General features: G+C 32.3%; 1 protein-coding gene across 1 annotated transcript; it reads right to left on the reverse strand.

Annotated features, from left to right (window-relative positions):
- Window positions 1–6,978: 6,978 nt before the first annotated feature.
- On the reverse strand, window positions 6,979–11,799 carry LOC145605012 (uncharacterized). Its single transcript, XM_081661018.1, has 7 exons — window positions 11,165–11,799; window positions 9,954–10,094; window positions 9,757–9,870; window positions 9,480–9,653; window positions 8,750–8,865; window positions 7,447–7,519; window positions 6,979–7,345 (listed from the first exon to the last, which is right to left on the reverse strand). Exons 1-7 carry the CDS (start codon window positions 11,609–11,611, stop codon window positions 7,340–7,342), a joined length of 1,071 nt encoding a protein of 356 aa, XP_081517144.1. The 5' UTR covers window positions 11,612–11,799; the 3' UTR covers window positions 6,979–7,339.
- Between the last annotated feature and the right edge of the window lie 1,210 nt (window positions 11,800–13,009).

Below are 13,009 nucleotides of genomic sequence, written 5' to 3' on the forward strand. Positions count from 1 at the left end.
TAATTCACAAATTGACTTGATTTTCGAACAAGGGCCGTCGAGGCTTGATCTCGATCGATGAATTGATGTAGAGGTTGAACTGATGTTCTTGATGGTTTGAATTTCTTCTTTCCTTCGTGTTGAGGGCCGTCGAGGCTTGATCTCTTCCACGGGTGATCTTCTAGAGTAGAACGGCACGTTGAATGCTTGTTGTTCTTCTTCTAGGTTTTGAGAGGATTTCTTTGAAGAGGTTTAGAGTATTTGAGAGAATTTATTTTGAGAGGTTTTATCTGGAGAGGTTTTGAGTAATTGAGAGGCTTTCTCTATATTTTGATCTCCTTGTTTTTCTTTCTATTTGATTTCCTCCCTTTCAAATCAAATAGAGAGCTTCTATATATAGGGTAAAGACACCCCTAGGGTTAGGGTTAGATGTATACATTGGAGTTGGGCTTGACAATAATATAACACTTATTAAAATGGGCTAATTTAAGTTATTTGGCCCAAAATAATTAATTCTAATTAAAGTCAAATAAATATGAGTCAATACTTTGACTTTGACCCGTATAATATCCAATGTGGCACTTATATAAAATTTACGTGCCTACAAGTGTAAAAAAAAAAAAAGTGGTATTTATGTTTGATTACATGTCAATTTTGATTCACCCAAACAAAATTTTACATTAAAAATTAGGATAATTTTCTAATGTGACAAATTTGTCTTATCGACTACTCTACGAGTTTATTCATACCATGTCTTGTTGGTTTGAGATTCTTTTAATCGAATCAAGTACATGTAGTATATTATTGTATTGCATCAGATAACACCTACTAACTCCGTTTTTTTATTACTCGTAGTTGACAAGTTTTGACTTTAGCACTATTCACACACCTTCCTTTGATCATGTTTTGTGATTTATATCTAAAGAAAAATATAGTCAAGTGGGATCTTGTTAAATTCGTCACAATGTATGTTTTATTAATATCAACTTTTCATAATTTTTGCTTATCAATAATTAAAGATATTAATGATTTAATTTGTGCAGTGACAAACGTGACTAAAGAAATGTGTATATATATATATATATATATATATATATATATATATTATAAGAACAGAGTAAGTATATATCATGCAAAACCAATTGTGGACAAACTAAAGGGATATGAGACTTTAAATTCTACGGCATATAGCTTAGTGACTTATTTTTCCCCGACTTTTGAAAGGAAAATTGACTTATAATAATTACTAGACACCATCAATCTACCATTCTACCACAATCACCATCCAACATTGCCATCGCTAACCATCATTTTTTTTTTATTTTATTTAAATGGTATAAAAGGAATGTTGTATAAACATGTCAAATATGAGTACAAGGTTAATTTTAGATAATCTGAGAATGCAAAGTTGATCCGAGAATGCGACAACTAATACTGAAGGAAAAGAAACAAATGTAATGCAGAATGTTACACAGTTTAATTAGGATTAATTTTTATTCAATACAAGTCGTTTATGTACACAATAACTTGACTCATTTTTCAAGTTATTATTGTTTTAAATTTCTCTATAGCATTAAACCACAAATAATTACAAGTTTACAATATTCCATGATTGTGTGGGATGGAATTTTGTCAACCAAAATCTCGGGCAACTTGGCCTTACAATTATGTAAGTCGTGACATAATATACTCGACATTTTAAAATTGTCCCGAAAAGTTTTTAGATCGAGTTGATTAAAGTGGGTGTAACTGTGTAAGCCTATACTTCCTCCGTTTCTATTTAGTTGACGCGTTTGATTTAGGCACATATATTAAGGAGAGGAGAGAGAGTGATAGAGAATGAAAAAACAAGTGAGGTAGCTTGTAAATGCAAGGTAAAAAATTTATCCAAAAAGGAAACATGTCAACTAAAAATAAAAAGGAATACGTGTCAACTAAAAAGAAACGGAGGTACTATTAAATTTCAAATTATAGAGTATGAATTTAAAAATAAAATTTGAGTATGTGCTTTTCTAAGCACTTCACTAACTCATAACAAAATGAAATAAAATATGAATTTAATCAAGTATTTCATTTTTTTTTATCCTGCTTTGACTTTTAATTTTAATCCGACTCATGAAAAAAATAATTAAATTAGAAAGGTGATAGAGTAGAAAAATCAATCACATAATTGAACTCTAAGCTTTACTTTCAAGTGAATTGTGGAAGTCTCATACTGTATCCACATTTCAGATTCAAAAGATTCTAGCTTATGTTAGAGGGTGTGATAGAATATAAAAAAAAAAAACTATTTCTCTGACAGAACTCGTTATTTTAGTTTAGTTAGTCCTTTAACTTAAAGGAAACATTATGACAGTAAGGAAAATAAGTTCAATTATTTCAGATCTAATAAATTCGGCTAAGTACAATTAAGTTCCAACAAGTTCAGATAAGTAAAAAATCAGGTGAATAGTTACATTTTAAACATCGACGACACGTGTATGGATTAGAATGGTAATTGTTAATTAGACGGGACGGAGATGATAATGAGAGCATGCGTTGGCAAAGTCCAGTTGCCAACCACTATATGAAGTGAAAGACACAAAATGGCGAAATGGGCCCATAAAATATGAAACTGTAGCAAATGTGATGGGGTCACCATTTTTAGTTGCTGGAAATGTGGGCATCTTATTTGTATGCTCCTCTTACCTGGAACCAGCTTTCAGCCTTCATTTTATTTGCTTGGACTATATATCTACACCACACCACTACTTCAAACCTTAAGTAACGCTCACGATATGCCTCATCATACATAATATTATTATTATAATTTTTATTTTTAATGTAGTCTTATGTAGTTACACCCACTTTAATCAAGGTGTGTGATTAATTAATCAACTCAATAACTTAATATACTCCGTCCTAATTTCTTTCGCTATCTTATATATGTCATTCGTCTTAATTTAATTTGTTGATTCATGCAATGATTCATTATTTTCTTAAGTAATATATTGATTACAAATTAACGGAGCATTTTCTAAAATTACGTGTCAATTGAGCTCTTAGCATTCCCTCAAAAAAAGTAATATCATTATAAAAGAGGTTAAAATATTACCAATAATAATGATTTTTTTTTTTTTATTTTTTTTTTATTTTTTTTTTTTGCTGCTTTCAGGCTTAAATACAAGCATGAGTGATGATAATTGTGATATCTCAACTAAACACTATAATCACACTTCTTGGATCATCTTTAATGATTTAGGGCCTGTTCTGATTTATAGAATAATTGAACTGAACTAATTGGAGCTGAACTAAACTGAATTGAATTGAAATGATTTGTCTATGAAAGAAGGAAATTAGGAACCGAACTGAACTGAACTGATTAGAGTTGAACCGAACTGAACTGAAGCTGAATAGAATTGACCCTATTGAGTTGGAAAATAAAAATATAATCACGTGAGATTTTGTTAAATTTGATCGCCCCAAAATATAAGCTTTTTATAATCTTGACTATAACACAACTTAAGATATTTAAATTTTAAAAAATGTATTGATAAGCATAAAATCTTTAAACGTTGTAAATGAAAAAAAGTGGAGGAAGTATAAAATGAAATAAATACGAAGTAATAATTAAAAAAATACCCACTGATTTCACCCTTTGTATGCATGATCTTAGGCAAACTAAACTGTTGTGTGGCCATACAAAAAAACTATTTCCCTACCTTTTAAAAAGTATGAGAAAACACTTATAAACAATGTGAAGACAATTAAACCTTCAAAATGGGTGTTTACCTCTATACTCATATAGATATGATGTAATTGTCTACAAGTTTTATCTTATATTTCTTCATTATGTAGCCACCAGGGGAAGAAGATTTTCGAAAATGACTAGTTACAGCGCGCATTACGCGCGTTAGCTACCCTAATCAATAGAAAGTTATGTAATGAATGTGAGAGGAAATATACAGTGAAAAAAGTAGTAGTGAATTTGGGTGGGGACCATAAGAAGAGGGAGATATAATATTTTTTTTTTTTTTTGAAGAAAAGGGAGATATAATATTTTAATATAGTTTTACCCAAAAAAAAAAAAAAAAATGTAATACTTATTAAAACACGGCCGAATTTGATAAGTGTTAACATTTATTAAAACACGGAGGGAGTAATGCGGGCTAGACCACTACCAAACTCCGTGTTACTCTTTTGGAGTCTTCTAATCCAATAATCGGTACAATTAAATACTGTACAATCTTAACTAATTAAAATCACCTGCCTAAGATTTTCTGACAACTAACTTAAACTAGACAGCTATTTTCCACAAACGGAAAAATTAATAAATTAATAACTTAATAATAAAGTCAAAAGTGGAGAAATATCTGAATTTCATTACTCTGTAGCTGTATACTTTCATGTACCATCCCATGTACCATGGACCATGGTAGGCATGGTTGGTGGACCATTAGCAAAAATTTGTACTCACTTTAGTATTTCATAATGTTTTATCATTTTATGTACTTCAATTTAATCATTCCAATTGAATTTATATTTGCTAATATCTGACGGTAAATATGTAATAATCTGTTTTATTTGAAATTATAGAGTATTTGAAGTAAGTTGAACAAAATTTGAATTAAAAGATGCATGATTAACTTTCATTAGATTCAATTAAACTTTCCATAATTCTGTTTCGACTAATCTAGGCATCTAGCCTATTTAGTTGAAAGTTGAGCCAAGTTGACTTATACAAAGTTCAGGTCAAATTAGACGCATCTCCCTATCTTAATACTCGTAGAAAAGAGTACGGAGTAATTAAGGAGTATGGAGTAAAAAATATGTTGAATCTCATTCTTCTAATATCCGTCAAATCTAGTGGCTTCTTCAATTAGGTGTTGAAAACTTCCAAATGTAAAATAGCAAGTGGATTCTTACCTGTCAAACAAGCTACAAATCTAAAATATCCCAACTTTAATTGCATTCAAATCTATTTCAAAGTCTTCCTATTTCATGACTTAGTCCTTTTGCAATTAGCATGCCTTACATACACAATTTCTCAACCAAAAATAAAATAAAATAAAATAAATCAATTATTAAAGAATTGAAAAATCAAAATCAAACATAGACTCATATATAAAGCACCCCAACAAGACCAAAAGAAAAACCAACAACTCAACAACAACAAACCAAAACCAAAACAACAAACACAACTTTGAGAGAATATGCAACACAAATCTAGGCTGCTATCAAAGCCACCAGTTGCTGCAACTGGTGGAGGAGTACAAATGAGGATCAAGAGAAGAAATATACCGGCCGCCGCGGCCTCGAAAGGAGGATCACAAGGACCCACATCAACTCCTTCATCAAAAGGGTTGGCATTATTATATTATGGTACTCAAGATTACTCTTATGGAGACAAGTTGAGAAAACAACAAATGATGAAAGAGATGTTGATAAGAAGAGCGTTATCTCCGCCACCGAGACGGCTCACGTTACGGTGGCGGAACTTTCAGCCTACGCCGAGCCGCCTTTCGATGATGTCAACGGCCTCATAATATAAAAGAAATCTAGTTTGTTCATCATTCATAACATGTAATTTTATTTTACTTTTCAGATTAGAGGTAGGAAACATTGTTTGTTTTACAGTGTATATAATGTTGTACCAACTTTGAGTAAAGTAACATCTAGCAGAAATTTTTGTGTTAGCTATAAAAATCATAAAGTTCAGATTTAAACAGAATACTGCAACTAAATGCAGAAACATATACAGATCAAAGTCAGGGGAAAATCATACATACTGATCCTGGTGGACTTGGTTGCGCCGTCGGCCCGGCCGTGGATCATGTACGTTCACTGGAATTATTGATGGATATCAACTAAAAAAACTCCAGGTTTGATCATAGATTGTTATAGGATTTGTTAATATCAATTGTTGAAAAAAAGGGTCATATTTTTAAGGACTTTAATCTGGAAAATTAGAAAGTAAACTGGTTGATCAGGGGTATATTCGAATATCAATTTTATTATAGAAAATGTATATATGCAAAAACAATTTACGTAGAATTTGCTATATACACCCAGGTATACCGTACAATCATTCATGGATATACGGTACACGCGGGTTTGTAACAAGCTCTTTAATTTCTTTTAGACAATTCATGGAATTTGTTTTTGTATTTGAAAAGTTACAAATATGAAGCATTCACATGATACTGTATTATTTTATATGATTAGTTATTTTCTCTCATTTCATCTCACTCCCTTGATTCAATTCCTACCGTTACTTGAAAACCACGTACCTTTCTCGTTGCAATTAATAGAGCACGGAATTTCATAAGATTGTGTTTTTGTGACATGCATCATATGGTTGTTGATTTTTTTTCATCATAAATCAGGGGAATTGATAAAAGAATGATTTGGGAAGTACATTCAAAGAAAAAAATGAAGAGTTTTCATGCTAGTATATATGTACTCTTTATATTAATATACTTGTATTTAATTTACATTTTTTTAGGCAAATTAGTTGTCAAAGTTTAGAGGAAAAGTATGTATTATGATATGGCTTGTTATATGTCTTAGAAACATACTTGCTAGTGTCAACGAACTACCTACGTGTTTTGGAAGAGTTTACTTTTCTTTTAAGATTCAAGTTCTAGTTGTTCTTTTCTTTTCCTAGAAATGTTGCTTCAAGTGTTTTTCCAAGTGCAAATTATGAGTCACGTCCTCGCCGATAATGAAATATAATGTACTACTTCCATTTTCTTGCCTTATATATCTGATTAATGATTCTTTCGATACTCTGTTCCCATCACATTAACCTCATATCAGATCACCTTTCTTACAATACCATGCTGGCAATGACTGCATCAGATTCGCGGATGAATACCAAACAGATGAACAAACATCAGCAGCAAACATGTAATCAAGAAGTTTAATTGACAGAACTAGAATTATTTGCATACTATGTACCATTCCGCTGTTTATGTCATACTGATGTATGTAGTTTATGTACCATTCAATAAGAAAATATTACACAGGATCAAAAATTATGTTCATGCTCTATTACTTGTATATATATGGTTAATTATCTCAAAAAAATACATGTAAATATACAGGAATAGCTACACCTGAAAATACAAACAGGTAGAATGCTACATATAGAAGCTATATTGTCGCTTATACACCTTTTGTACATCTTATATGTTATGTAGAAGCGACGTGACCACAATTATCCTTTACAACTAGATTTGGCAAGCGTCGTTAAAACCACAATTTCCCACAGCCAAAACCCACCAGCTCACCATATACCACTCGACAGATTCAACCTTCATTTGGATCACTAATAGTGGGAAAAATCTCATACTGTTGTCCTCAATGGTGTCACATCTCCTCACTCCTGGAAAAAATAGCACATTAATAACCAGAAGATTCAGATTACAGGTTGCCTCTTAAGATGATTGCGAGAAATCAGTTTTTAGCAAGAAATTAATACAATACCTCTGAAGGACTTGAATTTGTGGTTTCGGAAGACTCTTCTAAGAGTCTTGTTTCTGATTTTTGATTTGATAACCTAGCAAAACAAAACCCAAACAGAACGTCAGTGTCGAGCAGACACCGTAGCATATAATTTGTACTTCATAAATGATTTTTGAAGAGAAATATGACGCAAACACGGTTACAAGTTACGCATCAGGCATCATTCTCCACAAACTTTACAAGCTAACCAAAATGACATTCGGCCAATAGAAATAACAGGCCCACAAGAGCATGATTCAAAACAAGGAAATTGAAAACAGAGGACTAAGAAATTTACCCTGTCTCAAGGCAATAATTTACTTTAAAAAGAGGATGATAGATTAATAGGTATTCCCAAATAATTCCTACCAACCAACACTTTTATCTCCACCCATTCAACTCCTCAATTTTAGCCCTTAATTGTTGTTATCTATTACCCTTTGATTCCTTCATCTCATTCCATACATAGACTTGTATATTGAAAACAAACATCTCAAATGTATTTACAGATGCACCATATTAAAAAGACAAATCTTCATGTATTTCCAAAAAAAAAAAAAAATTTAAAAAAAGGAGGGGCAAGCCTCCATCATGAAGGGAGAAAAGAAAACAAAAATATCAGCTGCAAAATAAGCAATCTATTAGATGGCTAAAAGTGGAGGGCATGGCACTCATATCAAAAGGTCAAGACTCAGTATTCAGTGCATGTTTCTTAAGCAAGATTCATATCAATAACTAGCAGGAAAATTATGAAATTGCATGACAATTTGACTTCACTAATATCCTTAGTTCTTGACTATCACAATCATCATTTATCAGCTGGCAATTGGTACTATTATCTTAGAATAAATTAAGCAATTGAATGAAGGGAATGCAAATTAAGATTTCCATGGGATTTAATATGAACTCAAACAGCTCACTTTTGGTAACAGCCAGCTGCTATTTACCATCTAACATAAATCTGGATCTCTAGCAACCTATTTGGAAGAAAATAAGCACCACCAAGTGCAGAAGGAGACATGTATGCAAAACTTTCCAGTCACCCACTCAGCAAGGATGACACAGAACAATACTCAAAGCATATATAGACCATAAGACACTGTCATACTTCAAGTTTAGCATATTTATGACTATGGAATATAAATGACAGAGAAGGTAATTAGTATGGTTAGGAACAGGATTGACAACAGACACAAGTGTTATTGTTCACTTCATGAAACGAGTTGGTTGTGGGTACGCGTCAAAAACAACCAACATTCAGGATAGTAAGTAATTGTTAACTTACGTTGAAAGTATTGTCACCCATATGAGCTCCACACAATCAACCCAAAGCAGTCTTTGTTCTATAGGAATGACACCATATGTCACTAGGTGTGCAAAAGGCCAAAGCTTCCATCCTGCCTGCAAATTAATAAAGATACAATAATTAATACAAAGTTATATCTAATAAACGGTTCTTAAGGCTACAAAAAGCTATAAAGAATATCAATTCAATTTCACAATCTCAAGCACCCATCCTCTAGACCTCTTCCAAAAACAAATCAATAGCTAATAGTCAAGATTTTTACCCACTACTAGTAGACCTACATCCTCAAAGTATGGTTATAAGTTTTGCTTCTAATTATCTTTATGTCTCAACATGCTCCTAGAACCTGGATATAGTACTTAAAAGCTTAACTTTTTTACCCCCCATATTTGGCTGCTCGACTAATCAATACAAGAGGGCCTAAGAAGGCCTCTTGAGATACAAAACCATTGAAAGAGGGTTAGAAATGTAATGGATCTTTAATGTAGAGTTTCACTTCAAACACAGGTTTACCTCATGGATGAGATAAGTAAGACAAGGCAAGAGGAAACTGAGACATTGGAAACGAATACAAAATCAGGATCAGCACACATTTCCTCAAGCCCAGATACTCATTTTGAAATGTTCTAAGGTCAACCCTTATACTTCTGTATATGCAAGTATCAAATGCTTTTTTTAAAGATAGAAAAGCTCTAGAGAAATTACTTACAGTGAGCATAGGCAAGAACGTTCCCTTCAGTTCTTTGAAAATACTAACGGGTGACTCCAATCTCAAGAGCCCCAAAACTATAAAATAAATACTATTCCAAATTCCTGACCAAATAGTTTGATCAAAGGCAACTTTAATAGGAACTGCCCACCAGTCTTGGAATGGGAATAATGCCTGAAAGAAACAGACTAGTTAAGACCACAATCATTTAAGGAACAAAGATGATAACTACAACAAATATATTAGAACAGTAGACTGTATTCGCAGTAAAGAATACCTCGCACAATTCATAATAGTAATGAGATAGAGAACCATGTAAAGCGAATCCAGCAGCTCCAGATCTCAACATGCGGGTACGATCAAATTCAAATAGTGGTTTCCCTTCATAGCACTGCACTTAAATAATGTCAGAAATATAGGAGCATATTGGAAACATCCAATTAAGAATAAACAACAATCCCCGCAGTAACTAACCTGTGCTATCCAATCCCCTATTGAGTACACAACTCCACTAATCACCATTTTTGCTAATACGGGATTGGTTTTAAGAATCTCTTCATAAGCACTCCAGTTGTGTTGTGGAGCATATCTCAGTATTTCATAAATTGTCCATCCCTGAAAGCAAAACACACAGGTGGTGAGCCAGAGATTTTCAGATTTCTACAATTTTTTCTTGATAAATGGTCCAATGTATGACTTCAATGAAAAACATATGTCAAGTATAAAACAAATGCAATCCAGCAGAGTTTCCATGAACTACATGACATGTTCAAATAAAACCACACATATGAATTACTGTTTCAAAATATGATTTAATTAATTACACAGGTGGAAAATATAGCGCTTAAGACTTTACCATCTTTTTGACAGGAAAGCATTGAAAGGAAGCTTAAAATCATAGAACAAGTCATGCAGATTTTCAGCAACCAGTAAAAACACAACTCTCCACATGTGTTTTGTGTTTAGCTTCAGCTTAAATCAGTATATGGCTATATGCAATCCAGATGCCATTTAGCTACTTAATAACTCTTCATATCCTAATCTCAATTTCAGCAAGAATTAGTTTCAACATGCACTCAACCCAACTGCTTCATGAGCTCATTAATTTCAGCAAGAATTAGTTTCAACATACACTCAACCCAACTGTTTCATGAGCTCAACCCAATCTCAATTTCAGCAAGAATTAGTTTCATGAGCAACAATAACAGCATACATGAACAAAACTATAATTTTAAAATACAAATTTCCTTACACTTCCATAAACCAACTAATGAATTCACTAGTACAATACTACAATGGCTTTGTTCCTAATCTTCCTATCACCTTAAAGATTCAAGAAAAAAGTTAACTTCCAACAAGATCAAATAAGTGCTGCCTAAGTTTCAATTCATAACTAAATTAAGCTCTGGCAAGTTCAGATAAGTTTTGAAAAGTTCAGATAACGATTCCCAAGACAATAGAATTACTAATCATTACTCCATAACCAAAAAGCAAAAGCTAACCAATTCAACTTGTACATGATTTCTCAAGCAAAACCCATTAACATCATTAACTTTCAATCAGCTCATAATCAACATAAAGAAGCAACTTAATTAATCAATAATCAATATGAAAAACAAACCATTTCAGAAAAATTACAGTGAAATTACAATAAAGTACTAGAAATTTAAAATTAGATAATATACCTGCCAATAATCATGATCAATTGTAAGCAATTTAGTCAAAGCAAAACTACCAGCAGCAAGAACAATAGAAGCATTTATAATCCTATCAATCATCTTATCCAAATCTTTCCCACCATTTCCTTGACCACCATCACCACCACCATTACCACCAGAAACACTTTCCAAAGACAACTGCCCATCAAACCCACCAACCACCGCACCTCCGCCAACAATCTCACTCTCCTGAAGAACACTCATCGCACTTTCAATTTGTTCGGCGATTTTCGAGCTTTTCGCCGGAATAATACCAAAATCATCGCCGGAAACGGCGGAAGTGACGGCGGAGGAGCGCCGGAAGGTGGTGGGGAGGGGTAATTGAGTAAATGGTTTCTGGGTTTTCGTGGGTTTTAAGGGTTTTGTAAGAGGAGGAAGAGATTGAGGTGAAATTGAGTGTAACGAAGCCGCCATTAATGGAAGGTTGGAGGTGGAGGAAGAAACAGAGGACGAGCAAAGCAATCGACGTGTTATCTCTGACTCAAGAAAGAAAGTGAATTATTTTTTAGTATATGATTGGTAGATTCTACTTTCTTCTTTACTGTATTTTTAAAAGAAATCTTAAATAAGGTAATGCAAAATATTTGTATCCACTCAAAACTCAGAAGTGTGATCCAAAATTTGTCTAGCTATGTTAAGTTGATATTCTTGATAAATGTATATCTTGATTTTGATATGGATTTATGGGTCTTGCTTGTTAGAGACTTAGGGAGTTTATAGTTAAGTAAGCGGTATTTAGGAATAAAAATACAATTCGAGAATGATCTCGTAAGTTCACATTTAAATTGGAGGTGAACTTTATGTTTTTGAATTTGTATTGTTTGGATGTCTTTAGGGATAATAATAATAATGTAAGTTAAAGGTTTTACTTGATAGAGTAGTTGATAAACGTTAATACGTATCTTACTTTGATCGGCTTGTTTTTCACATTCTCAAATAAGTAAGTTTAATCTATATAAATTATATTAGATAACTTAATTTTTTTGAGTTAATTTCACTTGACTACGAAGGCAAGACGTTTTTTAAACCTTTAACTGCCGACTTGATAACTAGTTTGATTTCAAAATTTGTCTTACAATATTTGTGGGCATCAAAAAGGCAAATGCCACGTAAAACATCTTCCACCAAATTCTAGAGGAGCACCTAAGTAGATGCTGACTTGGTTGATTATGTCACATTCATTTAAAACTAAATTCTTGATTTTTCGAGTCATTTGATTTTTTTTTTTTTTTTTTTTTTTTTTTTTTTTTTTGTTGTCAAGTCATTTGATTGGTTGGGGATGAAAAAAGGTTTGATGTGTAAAAGTTTCAATAGGGTGTACTTCTTTCTTCATTCCAATTTTCTTAAATTTTTGAAAAAGAACTTAGATTCGATGAAAGAAATGTATGGTTGATAATTACACACATCATGCCATGTAGAATTGGCCGTCATTGTCGAGAGCTAGCTAACTAATCAATTTAAACAATGAAAATGAGTTTTGTTTGTCTAGACAAACACCGTATACAAAGAATTAGTTATAAAATTTTGAAAACAATTCATCCATGTATAATGTTCATAATACTCTTCTTTTTAAAGACTCTTTTTATTACTTCTTTGTGTTTTGATGGTTTCTTCATTGAAAATTGATAATATGTATATGAACATTAATCAACATTTTAATACTTTGGAGATTTATTCCGATTTGTTAAGACAATTATTTTATATTTCTAGATAGAGTGTACAATTGTCAGAATAATTGTTCAGCTCTCTACGATAGTAAATGTGTAGAATATTCCATCGTGATGATATTATTGTGTTATAATGTAAGTTAAG

Source organism: Chenopodium album, chromosome 22 (genome assembly GCF_948465745.1).
Source record: "Chenopodium album chromosome 22, dcCheAlbu1.1, whole genome shotgun sequence".
Lineage (NCBI taxonomy): Eukaryota > Viridiplantae > Streptophyta > Magnoliopsida > Caryophyllales > Amaranthaceae > Chenopodium > Chenopodium album.

Excerpts from the sequence above, each read along its gene's own strand:
- LOC145605012 (XM_081661018.1), bottom strand. The coding sequence starts at position 11,611 with ATGGCGGCTTCGTTACACTCAATTTCACCTCAATCTCTTCCTCCTCTT. Across the intron at positions 9,654-9,756 it reads ACTATTATGAATTGTGCGAG|GCATTATTCCCATTCCAAGA; the intron begins GTATTCTTTACT and ends TGTTTCTTTCAG. Across the intron at positions 7,520-8,749 it reads TGGGTGACAATACTTTCAAC|GTTATCAAATCAAAAATCAG; the intron begins GTAAGTTAACAA and ends TTGTTTTGCTAG.